Source organism: Mercenaria mercenaria, unplaced genomic scaffold, assembly GCF_021730395.1.
Source record: "Mercenaria mercenaria strain notata unplaced genomic scaffold, MADL_Memer_1 contig_3509, whole genome shotgun sequence".
Lineage (NCBI taxonomy): Eukaryota > Metazoa > Mollusca > Bivalvia > Venerida > Veneridae > Mercenaria > Mercenaria mercenaria.
This window is the reverse complement of record NW_026461654.1, coordinates 52,926-69,803: the sequence shown is the minus strand read 5'-3', so window position 1 is coordinate 69,803 and position 16,878 is coordinate 52,926. Positions and strand designations below refer to the sequence as shown.

Below are 16,878 nucleotides of genomic sequence, written 5' to 3'. Positions count from 1 at the left end.
GATCCCAATGTTCGTAATTTTCAGATAAAGAACTCGTTATCCTTGGTTTCGTAGACAGTCTTAGTACTGGACCGCTGTTTCTGCTGTCAACACCGCAGTAATGTAAAGTCAATGTCCATTTCTATGCCGGAATTTCAATGCACATTTATTATCAGTTTAAATCTATGAAAATGTGAAAAAATATCATTGTTTAACGAAGAACCAAGATGCAGAAAAGTTACTTTTGAGATATTGCTGATTTTAATCATTAGGTTTTCGCGTGAGAAGTTCAACTGATTGCATTTTGTAAAATGTTTCGTAGTTATCTACAACTGTATACAAATTGTATTACCTCCTAACATATTTGGCTGTACATTTTTTCTGCGATTTATTCTCACTGTGTTTTCAAAAACATGCAGCATTATTCTCATATTGTTTAAAAATTCGATAGATCAAAATTGGTTAGTTTACGACGCATGAAACATCTAATAAGGAATCACTATACACATCGAACTTGTCCCGGACCAGTATGCGGAAATATTGTGGCCTAATGTTTCAAGATTGTCTAAATATTTGCATATATCGTGATAAAGCAAATATTTCGATTGTTTTTATAATTTATAAATATACAATCACGTATGAGTGAGAAAGTTACGTTAAGTAATTTCGGTAGTTACCGCAGGAAGTGCCGAAAATTCCATTTCCACCAAATTTTCCGTGAGATAAGCAGCGCGTAAGTACATAAATTCCACTGTAATAAATTAAACCTTTCTTATACTTGACAATCCTTGAAAAGAATTTCGGATCGTTGCCAAATCTTGTTCACATTAAGTCTGAGACTTGTCTTACAATTTTAGGCAGTTTGATACACCATACGTATAAAAATCATTGTCCGCACATTGCACTACTTTTATGTATGCTGAAAATAGCAATATGTACAGATTTATTTTAGTTTTAATACATGAGGTGGTCAGGTTTGAAAACAGATTTTGTAATAAGTTTAGTTCTATTCAGTAAGACAATTCTCCTATGCACTAATTGAAACTTTGAACTAACTTTTGCCATTCATGAATTTTTAATAAAGTATTTTGAAAGGATTTATAAATCTAACCAAAAATTTGGAAAAATACAGGTAAAATATCTTCTTTATTTATTTCCAAATTTTAGTTTTACTTTTTATACAGCTACTTTTAGTTCAGGTCTTGAAAACTGAGCTGTTTTTGTATTCTGGAACAGCTGCATTTGAAAGCTTTTGTTCACTATATTTTCACACTTCAAATGAAGGTCACTCTAAATTCAAGATGGCGGAAGTACCTTAAATTCCTGCAGACAAAGAAATACCACACTATGTCATACTGCAGTTGTTGTTAATTGGGATGAACTTTGAATTGATATAAACAGACAGAAATATGTGAACTGCTTACTTTTCACAAATATCGTAGCTTGGTTGCTGAAAATAAATGCTTGACTACATCTCCATGTTTGAGCATGATCCTGTATTGTCACTCTTTTAATAGTTACCGAAAATGTGTTGTTTCCATTGCAGTGCAAAGAATATTTAGTTTCATCTGCCAAAAAACCAAATCCTAGACACGTTCCGTTGGAAGGAACAATAACTCCAGTCCGAGGTGATTCAGAAATCTCCCAACGTGAAAATTTTGCAACGTCTATTTCATTGATAGAACAAGTCAAAGTTACGCTCTGGTTAACAATCACCTGAGCAATAGTTGGAGAAAGTGTGACTGTCTGTGTGCATGCACCTGAAAGTGAGTACAAACAAATCCGTTATATTTATGACTACACTTATTCTATATGCAGATATGCTTATGTTTCGCAAACGTCGCTGATGCTAGCTGTGGTGATGTTTGTTGTTGTAGGTGTTTGGTTTAGTGTCACGAGGATATGATTTAAATGTAGTAATGATGCTATTTAACGTTCTTATAAGCAAATTTACCATATAGTGTCAACAGATGGGGGAGAATATGGTTACACTTTGAATTATTTGCGTTGAAGTCAAACTTTAACTGATTCATTAGATTGAATACCACACGTGGTTATAGTTTAATGAACATCGGCTGGTCACTTTAACTTTCAGCACTGAACTAATTCAAACAAACATTTTGTTGCTGAATAAGTAGTATGTAAGAAAATGATAGAAAAAAAGTCTTCAAAAATATGAAAGCACATTTCTGGAATTCTTATGTAAGTTCTACATCTAGTACTTGTCTTCAAAAATATGAAAGCACATTTCTGGAATTCTTATGTAAGTTCTACATCTAGTACTTATTGTGGTCATTACTTTGGACCATATGCTTGTTTTTCTACCTGTAAACTTCAGCATAAATGTATTCTTTGAATATCAGTGAAAAAATTATTGTCAGATGTCTAGCATTTACTGTTACTATCTTTGTCCAAGTTTCAAATAAATCCAAAGTTCCCATTACGTTCTTGCACTCTTCTTACCAAAGGTACAAGGTACAGCTAGGTACCCTATTTCCTACGGCTCTACATTTCTGCCCGTTCTCTCATTTATGCCCCTTAACACATAGAAACATCCATTTATTCTTCTTCTTTTGCTTGTTTTTCTTCTTCTCGAGTTTCTAATTCACCTTTCTTACAACATTTGGCAAACACTTTTTAGCGCACAAAACTTTAGTGCTGCTCGTTTTGATTAAAACGTACCCATACAGAATTTAAAACATGATACTAATGACAGAACGCAATACAATACTAACACGAAAGTGTGTTTCAACTGGATTTATACGAGTTGTTACAGGGAATATTGATAAATAAAAATTGCTTTTATTCTCTACCAGGTCCCCTCGGTAATGATTCGCGAATATACAATAGGCCTTTCTGCTTGGCAACATTTTTTAAATTCAGTGATTCTAACGGTGCTCTAAAATGAAACCCTTTAACTGAGAATTCACTATATTTGATAAAATAAGCATCAATAATATACCGAATAATGTTCTCCAACCATGCCATAAGTATATCAAGTTTCTAGCATTAACCACGCTGATTAAATGTTATCTACGTATTTCTATATTTTCAAATTAATAGCATAAATACCACACATGAATTAACATGTTAAAACATCTTTCATCAAGAACTTATGTTTATACAATCCCTTGAATACTGAAATGTGCATTATTCAATAAGAAAAACAACTACTTAACGCGATTATACAAGATAAATATACATGTATGATATACTCATGTATATAATCTATTTTCTACGTTCGTTTATAAAGATACTCCATCACGAACATGAATATTTCTCATAATATAGGTCAAAGGGAAGTAACAGTTTTCCCATAGACTTACATTGTAATGTTTTGGGTTATAGCCCTTTCCTAACATTTAAACTTTTGATGCCACCTACCCAGGATGAAAGAACTATTCAAGACCTAAAAGAAAACAGCCAGAAATATACATGTTGACCATCATTTCATTTTTGTGCACTTTTTTCACCCGCAAGTCAGTAACCCCCAGTCCGGCAGTTAATTTTTGTTTACATTTAATGAAAATACTATATCACTAAAACAAGCAAAATTTTCAAACAAAATACACCTTCAAATATTTTTTCCTCCATTAATCATGGCTTAGAACCTCAATTTAAGAAATAAAACAGTTTTCCAGCATATTCAACATATATCTCACCAATGAGAGACCACTTTACATCTTAAATATTTGTCTCGGAATACCATATACTTCTTCAACCAATCAAAGGCCCTGTTAGTTATTTCCCTTTGACCTAAAGAGATACTTTTTTCTTTTTATATGAACAAAATATGATTTTGCACCTTAAGCGCCTATTAGACAACTTTAGGATGCAAGAGTGTAATCAAAACTGAACGAATATATAGCAATAAGTGGTACAGTCAAGAAAATTAATAAATTGAAATCTATATATACGTTAAACGGACCCCGGGGAGCAGTCAAAATAAGCACCTGACGTCCAGAAATTGTAGGAATTTGACTGCTGATGCTACATTCTACAGCCTGTATTAGAAAATATGACGTGCAGAACTTGTTAAAAGTGTAATGTCACTGTTAGATATTTACGTTTTACCAGACTGGCAAAAAAAAATGACATAAATCTTCATGTAGTCCCGAAGATTAAGGATAAAAGTAGGAAAATTCTCAAATGAACAGTATTTTTAATGCCTTTTTCAGTTCCTGTAAAAGAAAAAATGCATTACAGGGGAAGCACCATGCATTTTTGTTAATGTGTTAACACAATCTAACGAAAAATGTCATTTAAGTCACTCAAAATAAACGAGACACCATAAAAATAGGCAAAAAATAAGTATTTTGCTATTAAAGGGAGGTAATTCAGATTCGTATTATCATCTATTGTCAATCGCGATTGATAAATTGTTTCCCTTTATGGTGAAATATCGTTCATTCCGTATTTCTCACATAACTAGCGATGTGCTAACGCAATTACGTGACTATATTTCAATAAATCAGCAGTTATTTTAACTATAAAGCCCCCTATTTACCGTTCAAATAAATCTTTGAAAGAGATACTTTTTTTCACTTTTCGAAAATAGTACAGAAAATAAAGTAAAATTGACACCAGTGACTGTTTCAAATACAGATTTGTCTAAATTGTATGCAAATTAACACAAAATGTATGAGAATGATCAAGATCAAGGTCCAGCTGTATCATTTCAGACATTCACTGGGCTTATACTTTTTTATAAAAAAAGAACGCTATTTTTATTCTTTTTGCCAAATAATATTCATTTCTCGGCTTTCCGATTTACACAGAGCTATCTGGTTCCAGTTATTGCTTACTGTATTCACAATTGTGCATATATAAGCTTGAAATTCAGTCGAAATCATATAAATATGCATAGAACAGCATATACGCTGCAATATAGCTTTCTGAGGCAGAAAAGTACCTCTCCGTCTCACCAGTACCAGTAGTAATCCCATTTTTACGATAAATTTTCATGAAAAATCTATGTGAAGACACGTGTTATGTTTTAAAAGTTTTAAACCAGGCACTATCATGCAAATAAAACACATTCATCGTGTATTTTTCTGTTTACAGCCACCCACATGGCATGGCAATATAGCAATTCAGGATGCCCTTTAGGTTAAAGGGAAGTAACAGTTTTCCCATAGACTTACATTGTAATGTTTTGGGTTATAGCCCTTTCCTAACATTTAAACTTTTGATGCCACCTACCCAGGGTGAAAGAACTATTCAAGACCTAAAAGAAAACAGCCAGAAATATACATGTTGACCATCATTTTTGTGCACTTTTTTCACCCGCAAGTCAATAACCCCCAGTCCGGCAGTTAATTTTTGTTTACATTTCATGAAAATACTATATCACTACAACAAGCAAAATTTTCAAACAAAACACACCTTCAAATATTTTTTCCTCCATTAATCGTGGCTTAGAACCTCAATTTAAGAAATAAAACAGTTTTCAAGCATATTCAACAGATATTTCACCAATGAGAGACCACTTTACATCTTAAATATTTGTCTCGGAATACCATATACTTCTTCAACCAATCAAAGGCCCTGTTAGTTATTTCCCTTTGACCAATATTCTTACACTTAATTATGTAAACACAGACAATATTGTTTCTGTATGCTTATAATACACAGTCGGTATTAAAATTGTGTTTCCAATACATGTGCTCATTAGATAAATCCTCAATATCTATGTGAAAATAAGGGATGTGTTTTGTATGACTGCAACACTGTGAGTTGCTCTAATTACTGACAAATGACTGAAACAATAGGAATTCGTACGAGACATGGATAGACAAATATTCTTTTATTGCTTCAATGTATGAGTTGTAAGCTACAATATAGAATACCAATTTTATGAAAATCAAACTGGAAGTTAGAAATAACAGAAACAATTTAATTACGCCATGAGTCATCATATACCTGTCAGAATTTGTCATTAGTTTTCATGAGCTGTCAATATTATTTTTATCTCTCAATTCTGAAAATGCATTGTTTTTGAAAGTATCTTTGTCGGATATGGTAGTGTGTAACATTCTTTACATTCCACATTAATATTTGTGCTTGAAATTGCTTTGTTGAGCTCACCGAAGTCACATATGAATGTCTATTGTTTTAGTTTATTGTCTGTTATAAAGGTACCGATTCTCAATATTAAGATATAAGAATTGTTCCTTTCTGGTAGACAAAGGAAACTATATTTGGTTGAATCATAACATAACGGTTTTTGGAAAGAACTGAATATTCTTTTTTTTTTGTTCACCGAAAATTCAAAACGTGACATCACTTTAATGCGACACAGATAATTTATAAGCAGAACAAAAACTATTCTAAAGGTAATTGGAAATTCAAATCTTGTGTACCTTGCGAATGAAAAAGACAACGAGTTTGTTTTTTGTTTCAGTAGAAAAATAGGTATTTATAATTTCTCACATGAAATGGAAAAGCAAATACTGTGAAATCATTTAATTTCGTGGGCATGAAATTTCGTGGTTTTTGTCAAATTGGCAATTTCGTGGGGATGTGAATTCGTGGATTTCCACTTTTGAACATAAAATGAATGGGAATTTTACTTGTTCGTTGGGATTAAATTTCGTGGATTGACTCAACCGCGAAATCCACGAAAATTAGTCCCCCACGAATATTAATGATTTCACAGTATAGTGTGGAATGTAGAGATTTATTTACATAACAAAATCTAACAACCAAAGATATAAACACATGTCATTTAAACAAACACGTTATCAATATCAAAACGATTGCCGGTTTAACAATATATATATGTAGGTTCCATATAAAGGAGACTGCGTGAAAAATGCTCTACGGACAACGTCTGACAATAGAAATTAAAACATTTATTCAAGGCACGTTTCAAAATTGCAATCCCGTAACATTCGAAGGCAGTGTACCACTGTGGTTTACGGTTAGTAGTCAGTGACAAAAACACCATTTGGGAACTGGAACGTGCAAACCAAACGTCATTCTTATCCAATGTTGCAGGCAAGTATAATAAAACAAGCGTCTTAATTAATTAACAAACTGACCACAACAAGTATATGAATCAATATCTAAAGGAGTACTGTATTTTGGTCTCTCTGGATGCGTTTGTCTTTTATAAATTAAAAATAAAGGTTTTGTCATTTATTACATGTACATTGTAAATAGCAAAATTTTGAATTTTGAAATTCACAGTAAGTTTGGGATAATTATCAAGAACTGGATTAAGGTACTAAATAAAGACAAATAAGAAAGCATGAATCTTTAAAAATGACTACACATTTTGAAATATACATCTAAACATTACGATAGCAGTGCAATATTCCCTTCAAGTCAAAACATGTACAGAGAAATTAATGATTTCTTTATTTTTTTGCATTTTCTTACACTGACATGGGTGGTCATTTTGTCCTACTTTCGTGTTTACCGTTTTTCCGTAACCGATCGGTAATTCTTCGGGATCACGTGATTTTATAATTAATTCAAACACGAATGTCCTTTTAAAGACGCGCCACAAAATAACTGTATTTTTTGTTTATTTCCATGATAGTAGTTATGTACATGATTTGCATGAAAAAATACGAGATATATAAGCTTTTAGTTTTAAACTGACAGTGACATATATAAGGCCAAGACAATGTATAAAATTTTATTTAATTAATGTAGCAATATGTACATAAATCAGTGTATGTAGATAAATTCCAATCACTTTTTGTTTTTAGAGTGTTAGATAGCTATTCATCTATATTCTTAAAACTATTCTGAAAAGAGATTGATTAAATATATGTGGGACCAATAAGGTCTACCATGCGTCCACCTAGACTTTTTTTCATAGGTACCAGTTTGTTCGGCAGGACCAACCCTTTCGAAATAAAAATGTTCCCATGAAAAAACTCTTTTGAACTATATAAGATTTAACTGTTTCCATGGCAACCGTTCATATTTGGAAAATACGCCCATATAGAGGATAATCAGTCATATCTTGTTCAGTTTTGGTGATAAAACAACGAAAATGGTGTCAAAATAGAGCCAAGACATTGGCCTTTGAACAGCAGCATTTTTCTGTTAATTAACTAATTTGCATATTCAAGAATATTAATGAGAATGTTACAAAATGACAAAATTTTATAAGAAAATAATATTTTTTTAAGTTTTAAATCAATTTAAATGTACCAAACAATTTTGATCTGCTCTGAAAATCTCTCAGTGTTTTCTTAAATAGTATTTTGTAACACTGATGGTAAATTTTTAAATCCAAAATAGGTATGTTTAGCTAATTTGCATAAAATTAACCATAACCACAACCAACATCTCAGGAAACAAGATACCACTAAAATTTAATAAAATGATATAATTAAATGTTATCAATGAAATAACAACTATGTGAGCTTTATTGTTTGTAAATAGAAATTGAACACCTTTTTGAAGGAGGAATCAGTATGTAACATACTTTTCAAATATTACGTTACCATTTCAATAACCTTGTTTTGTTACATAAATTATTTAGAAAATATAGATCAGACAGTTTTGATCTGGTCTTTATATCTCTCAGTGTTTTCTGGAATAGTATTTTGTAACACTGTTGGTAATTGTTTTAATCCAAAATAGGTATGTTTAGCTAATTTGCATAAAATTAACCATAACCACAACCAACATCTCAGGAAACAAGATACCACTAAAATTTAATAAAATGATATAACTAAATGTTATCAATGAAATAACGATTATGTGAGCTTTATTGTTTGTAAATAAAATTTGAACACCTTTTTGAAGGAGGAATCAGTATGTAACATACTTTTCACATATTACGTTACCATTTCAATAACCTTGTTTTGTTACATAAATTACTTAGAAAATATAGATCAGACAGTTTTGATCTGGTCTTTATATCTCTCAGTGTTTTCTGGAATAGTATTTTGTAACACTGATGATATTTTTTTTTAATCCAAAATAGGTATGTTTAGCAAATTTGCATAAATTAATCTATGCTGAAACAGACATCTCTGAAAATAGGATATAACTAAAACTGAACAACATGATGAACTAAACTGTGATCAATAAACTTGTGTTATTTGAGCTAAAGCACATGAAAATATAATGTAAATACTTACTTGAAGGAGGAATCTGTTTGTAACATACTTTACACATGTTACGTTACCATTCTAGTAATCTAGTTTTATTGTATCATTATTTTCTCAGAAAATAGTAGAGGAACACCCTTAAATTCTGAAAATAAGCCGCGGCTTATTTCAAATTTTCGTAAGGATTTGGTGGCTTACTATCGAGACCGGGTTATTTTTGAGCCCGGCAAACTTTTGAGTACATATATAAGGTAACGGTTTAAAAACCGGCGTATTTTCGAGTACCAAATATTGCAGATACAGATGTCATAGTTTTTGATTTTGAGTTATAACATCGACGTCGGTAAATACTTCTGATATACCTGTTTTGTTACAATTTCTTAATGATTATAATCCGATGCTAACAAATAATAACCAATTAAAAAGATTTGTCTGGCCTAACAAACAAATACACAAACAAAGATTAACTTACACTATACGTGATAAACACCGCATTGTGTTATCAATTTAACCAGATGTACTTAGTGTTTTATAGGCTTTTTTCATAATTAATATGACAAGAAGTGCTTGAGACAGGAATTTTATTGCTTTTAAAGTTTTAATTTGTCCAGGGTTTTAAAAATCAACACAACTTGCATTGTTTTAAGTGGTTTTTATTTCACAGTGTGTTTATTGCTATTACATGTGGAGATAAATAATTGGTAACTTTTGCTATCTTATATGGTGTCTTAACATGGTCAATGATACTATTTCTGATACAAAACAAGTGGACGGCTTTTTTTTGAGTGCGGCTAATTTATGAGCCCTTTTTGTCCGTAGTGAAATGGTGGCTTATTTTCGAGACCGGCTTATTTTCAAAACCGGCTTATTCTCGGGATTTCAGGGTATTTAGTTATCAAGTTATATTAAATACTTTTACAAAATAGTACAGCTCCATACTTCCAAGTAATGAGATTTTTTTCCATAACGGCGCTTTAAAATACGTTACCACTGTGTTTTCTGTCTGTAGAAATATGTAGGAAGAAATCTGAACCATTGTTTTCAATATTATGATAGCATGGATTTGTTAAAACTTTAAAGTATTAATTCTAACATTCTTTCTTCACTTTTGTCAACAAAGAAATCATCTAAAACATTCATTACACATTCAATGTTCATTTTTCATATTGAATTAATGCATCTATCAGTTTAATTATACTAATATTTGTTTTTTAAATATGTTGTTCTTTTATTTGATGGTTTCAATATTGTTGTCAATAATTACATTTTACATTTATTATATATTTTTATGTATATATTCTGTATATATTCATAATGTAAACATCCTTGCTAACATCCATACACTGATAATAGGGTTACAATTTCGGGCTGCTTTTCATGGAAAATGTTTTAATGGAATATTTATCTCGTTTTGTGTTATTGTGAAGTGCATCTATGTAGTTATTTACGTGAGAAATAAAGCATTTTAGTTTTTAGTTTCAGAAACACATGCATTGTATTGAGATGGGCTTATTGATGAAATATTCACTATTGAAAAGCTACACTGAACGAAAACTAAAAAACAAAATGAAATTTCAGCTACTTTAAGTAATCTTTAAATTTAAACTTGTAAAACTGGAAAAAGCAGTCAAGGATGTGAATGATATTAAGTGTTTGAAAACCAAAATTGTTAGGAAAACAATCACATAATGCTATTTAAAACTGCTAGAAAGATACTGAGTGCTTTATGAACGGCACTTCAGAATTGCTGAAGAACATTTTGCAATAGACTTTAAGAAGATCCTTTTGAAGCAAAGATCGCAACCAAGCAAATAAATAGCAAACTCAGTTGGAGCATGGCTGTTTATGAGAGGTTATGAAGTGTGAAAAACACCTTATGCCCCCTAGCACTGGCTTAAGAGGAATTCTGTTTTAGTAAGTATGGCCCAAAGGACCAGAAAATCTAACAACACTGGACGCGAGTACGAGGAGACTTTTTACAACCAACATATGGCACTTAAAATAGAGAAAAGTGAAAACTTCACAGGTCGCTCAGCACGACAAAAATGAAAATGTTGCAGGCTCGGTTTGATTGAGCCTGTCCATGGACGGTAGTGGAAATGCATGCTACCGTTCACGCCCTCTAGCCTCGGGTTGAGCAGAACTCAACATTTACACATGCTAAAAGTACAAAAAACAATTTAGAGACATCCGCAGATGTATTCAAACGGCGGTGAACATGGAACCTTCAATGATACACGTCTTGAGGCGTGAAATTCCATGAATAGCGGCGTTTGGTCCCCAGATAAAGTAAAGGGTTTGCCCCAAACGAGGAAACAATGGGCAGAAATAAACAAACTGGAATTTAGAAAGGGTATCTGAGGTTATGGAGCCTGCGTATCACAGGAACTGTCAAAAGACGAAATTAAAAAGCAGGCACCATATCCAAGGGGTGATTAAACAATACCCAAGGCTATGAAAGCGGGAGTATTGGAACCACCCAGGCCAAAATGGTCGTGTTGAGAAACTAAACAGTACCAATAACACGACATAAAAGTCGTGCTGAACGATTGAGAAGACTTTTAAGGGATAGCAAATTGTTCTTTTAAAGATCATCCTTTGGAAGCATAACAGTACAATAAAGCAAAATAATAGCTGACTTGATTTGATTATGTCTGTTCGTTAGATGTAGTGAAATGTGAAACTGCCCTCACACCCACTTTATCACTAGCTTAAACAGTGTTCTGTTATAGTAAAATTTTATGGATTACTTAAAATTTGAACTTAAAATTAGTTGAAATGTCTGAAAAATATGAAATGCACACAATATGAGGCAGCAGTGTTAAAAGCATCAAATTCTGCACATCTTGATTGAGATGTTACTTACGATGTTTTTACTTTAATGTTACTTAATACAGCATATTTGCTCTCTTGCTGGTTATCTGTTATGAATAATATGTTGCTTTATAGCATATTATTTATAAATTAGAAAGCAAATGACAAAGATCATAGGCTCTCAAAAATCACTTTAGTTTTTATGAATGACATTTGATTACACTTTGATTCTGAAGTAATTTGTTTCATACTCTCGAGTTCCTTGCTACAGTCTGAACATTTGACAAAGATAGGTCATGCCTTTGTCATAACCTTTAGCACGTAGCTTAATTGATAATCAAACTTTATTTGTTAGGATTGATGCATAATACTCTTAGTAGTGTTTCTCTTAATGTTCCGGTATATCCAGGAATATTCCACCACATAATACAATTTATACCTTGTCTGTACACTTTAAAATACGAAAAAATATTTTGTACATTCTGTCCTTCTTGTAAATGTTTCAAAATGACTACAACAGTCTTCTTTATTTCATATCTATAAAGTTTTATAAATTTCTTATATCTTGATTTGGTATCACTACAACAATTTTGTCCAGCTGGTTTTAGTTTTAAATCTAAAGTTTTTACTTTAAATACCAGAAACTTTCTTTTGATTATTAGTTTTGGTTTAGCATCGCTTTGCAACAGAAATTCAGTCATGTAATGTTGAGCAGTTAACCTAACAAGTGTCCATGGATTCTGTACCGGAACTACTCATTTCTCTGCAGGCAAGTGCTAAGTTCTCAGCATTGTACACGTGTAAGTCTACTTCTACTAAGCTGACTTTAGACACGATGTCTTTATTGAATCGTCATGGAGAGCAAAGGCCTCATCCAGATATCTGACTCAGGACGCTATGATTCATCCTACAAAGCTAGAGTTGGTTTTGTATATGTTCTTATAATGCTACTTTTTATAAAATTCAAAAAGTACCTTTTATAAAACTTGACTTTTACTCACAGGAAGACTGAAATATCAGCTGTATGATCATAATATTGTGAATGCACAGATGGGTATTATTGCATGTTTTACTGAAATTCCATCTAAAATTATAGTTACATGGATGGTGCAATATAATATTGTAGGCAATTTCTGAAATAACAGAAGAAAACCTTCTTAAAACTAACAGCTAACAGTTTAAATAAATCAGTTTGCTACAATATGGGCTTCAACTTCTTTTTGAATATCTTTTTAAAAAGCAGTGGTAGTGGTAACGTATTTTAAAGTGTGTTACGGAAAAATATCACAATATCTGTACTAAAGAAGTACATTGTATTATTATAGTACACAATAAGTAATATTAATTACGTTTCTGGAATATTTTCTGAATAATTGACGCAATACAACAAGGTTGGTGAAATGGTAACGTAACATGTGTAGTGTATGTTACATTTTTATTCTTCCTTCAACAAAGTGTTAATTCTATGTCTGCAAACATTAAAGACTACATAAAAATTGTTTTTTCATTGATAATAATTAATTATATCATTTTATTCAGTTTTAGGAGTTTCAGAATTTTATTCGTTGTTTGTGATACTGGTTCATTTTATGCAAATTAGCTGAGCACATCTAGTTTATAGTAAACAAAAGTGCCATAAGAGTAACAAAATAATATATTGCAAAACACTGAGAGACCTTAAGACCAGAACAAAGTTGACTGGTACACTTAAACTGATTTGAAACGTAGAAAATGTTATTTTTCAACAAAATTTTGTAATTTTTTAACATACTCATTCAATTTAATATTCATGAATATGCAAATTAGTCAATTATTATTTAAATTCTGTCATTTAAAGGCCAGTGTCCTAGCTCCATGTTGACACCATTTTTATTGTTTTATCACCAAAATTGACCAAGATATGACTGATTATCATCTATATGGTCGTCCTTTTCAATAATCAACTGTTGTCATGGAAACAGTGAAATCATATATAGTTCAAAAGGTTTTTTGTCATGGGAACATTTTTTATTTCGAAAGGGTTGGTCCTGCCGAACAATCTGGTACCTATGAAAAAAAGTCTAGTGGGGATGCATGGTAGACGTTATTGGTCCCCGTACTAATAAGTTCGCAGATCAAGTTGTGAAAACACTTTTATTCAGGAATGGTCTAAATTGTCCACCCGGAAACTTGTAGTATAGCTGTATATTAACTGTATTATAAGAATGATTTTCATGAAGCTTTTGTGAGTTACAAAAAAGTTGAATTCCCTATGCTATGTTTGTAAACATCACGTTATCGTTGGATCTATTTAAAAATTATAGCCTCGTTTCGGAGCGCGAAAGATGCGCGACGGGTTCGTTAGCAGTCGGAAAACATACTTTCGGTTTGAAATAGGCAAAAGGTTTTTGTTTATTTGTTTGGTATTCTTGAACACATTCACGAATATTTGGTCAGATCCGATACAGTGGGTCATATTTTCAGTAAATATGAAGTCTCAGTTACAAACTCTAGTTTTCATGTAATACTCGTTCGGGTTTAATTCAATTGTTATTGAATATGAAAATTTGAAACAAGTATTTACATTTATAACAAGAGTTATGAACTATTTAGGAGAATAACTAGTTACACGTCATTAAGATTTTAACATGACGTTTTGTTGTTGGCGAGAAGTACCTCACTTGATATGAAATACCTTTAAGAAATACCTTTTAAATCTTTATAAATCGAGCAAAAACAAATTAGTGTGTTAAAAATAAATAAAAAAAAACACTATGTAAATGCATTCTTTGAATGATAAGACAATACTTACATGGAATTAAAGAGAGAATCAAAGCTTCTATCCGTAAGATCGTCATTTTTTATCTGGTCGCCATTGATTTATCACTTGTAATCGTAAGTTTGCTGTACATGTTATGTGTATATTATCTCAAAAAATATTGTTTAAATTTAGTATCGCGTTTGTTACAAGAATAGCACACATAACTTCCTTGTGCAATCGGTAAAATTCATTCAAACAACTTAGCCCATTGGTGTATACAATTTTAAACATAATACTGTGAAATCATTTAATTTCGTGGGCATGAAATTTCGTGGTTTTGTTTAAAACGGTAATTTTGTGGGATATGAATTCGCGGATTTGACGTTTGAGTACAAAATAAATGGGAATTTTACTTTTTCGCTGGGATTAAATTTCGTGGATTGACTGAATCACGAAATCCACGAAAATTTGTCCCCGAAGAATATTAATGATTTCACAGTACATAGGTCTGTTAATATGTATGTTTTTAAATATGAAATTTGGACCTTATATACCATTATAAAATATCCTTTTTGATTTGTCATCATAAATGCAACTACAGAGGCGTTGGAAACCAGTGTCAAACCTATACGCGTCAAATTTATTAATGCCGAATTTACTTGGCATTTATAAGTGAAATAGACCCATTACTGTAACAGTTATTAAAAAGAAATTAATGTTATATTTATGTTAATTTCGTCTGTTAGCATTTCTAAAATGATTCAAAGAAATGAAAGAACTTTCAAAATCGGCTTAGGAATGAGGCATTTATTAGCGTTCGAATATTTGATCAAAATGGCGGCCATTTTTGTCCATGGCAACAAAAAACAAAATGGCGAATTTATTACATTTCCAGATATATATTTGACCTGTTTTTATTTTTTTCTGTAAAATAAGATCTCTACCTTTTCCAGCTGTAATGAAAAAAATTACCATGTTTTACATCTTGCACTCAAGAAACATATGAAAATAATATATTCCAGTTGAACTCAGATATTGACCTCTCTACTTCTAGTGCAGCTCCTGTTGTGCTTCAATCATCCGGTGAAGCAAAGGGTGATACTACTTTAAATCATAGAAAACATTAAAGAACATCTTTAATTTTACTTTATTTTATTCACAGGGATCATGCTTATGATGTTCCTGGCTAAGAAATCCAATGCTTCCGAATCTAAGAAGTTGCTGGTGCAAGATATTTTGCGCTCTAGAGCGAGAGCATCCTTAAGCAGCTGTCTAGGGCACGCAGGAGGTAAGCCGAACACCGCATCCAGCAGACTTGCACGACGTTGAGGACAAGGCAGAGTGACAAAGGTCACAGCTGGAGGTCACAAAGCAGCAATATCGGCAACAGCAGAACCAGTCACAAAGCCAGGCAAGTATTTTCAGTTTATCATTCGAAATTTAAAATTTCAACGTTTACAAAAAATCAATTAATTGCTTTTGGGATCACCCTTCGTCCGCCGTCCGTCCGTGCAATAATTCTCTTGTCTGCAAGTTAGTGGTATCATTTATGATTAATTTTGATTTTAAATCAAACTTTCATACAATTTGTATACTATAAGATCTCGGTTCCTTTCTTGAACCGACTATATCCCACTATTCTTTCAAGGGTTACGGCCCCTTAAAGGCTTGAAATTGGCTACTTTGGTCTTGTCTGTACAACAGCGGTTTGGTTTGTGATTTAATTTTAACTAGAAATGCATACAAGTTGTCTTAATTTGTCCTACTATTATTACCAGAACTGGCAACCTCACCAGTTAATGTCTGGCACTCACAAAACAGATAATGGATGCACAACCAGGTCTTTCAGCAAAGGTATACCAGTTCTCCTCCGATGGCCAGCTCCTTTGGGACACAAGAGACAGAACCCCAATAATGTCCAGACACCAAGGGCAAGACGTATTCAAAATCACACGTGCTCAAGAAAAATAAGTCAGAAGCAAACCCCAGCTCTTCTCCTTCCTGGACAGGATGACAACATCAACTCCACTTAAGCCTGTTGGAGAGGATAGGATCAACCAGCCAAGCTTGGACCTGTCAGCCGTGGCACGGAACTCAAACATCCCAAGGGAACTCGAGAATGATCACCAGTGAAGATCTTCATGTCCTCACCCAGTGACATAGACATTGACACAGTCTCTTTTCCAGTTAATCATTGTGGTGTTAATTTGCTTCTCAAGTTTCTCTTTTAAACCAAAACACTTTGAAATGCATTATAATTGTCAATTT

General features: G+C 32.3%; 1 protein-coding gene across 1 annotated transcript; it reads right to left on the bottom strand.

Moving 5' to 3' along the window:
- Positions 1–672: 672 nt before the first annotated feature.
- LOC128553122 (uncharacterized) lies at positions 673–14,811 on the bottom strand. Its single transcript, XM_053534237.1, has 2 exons — positions 14,662–14,811; positions 673–1,739 (listed from the first exon to the last, which is right to left on the bottom strand). Exons 1-2 carry the CDS (start codon positions 14,705–14,707, stop codon positions 1,330–1,332), a joined length of 456 nt encoding a protein of 151 aa, XP_053390212.1. The 5' UTR covers positions 14,708–14,811; the 3' UTR covers positions 673–1,329.
- Positions 14,812–16,878: the final 2,067 nt, after the last annotated feature.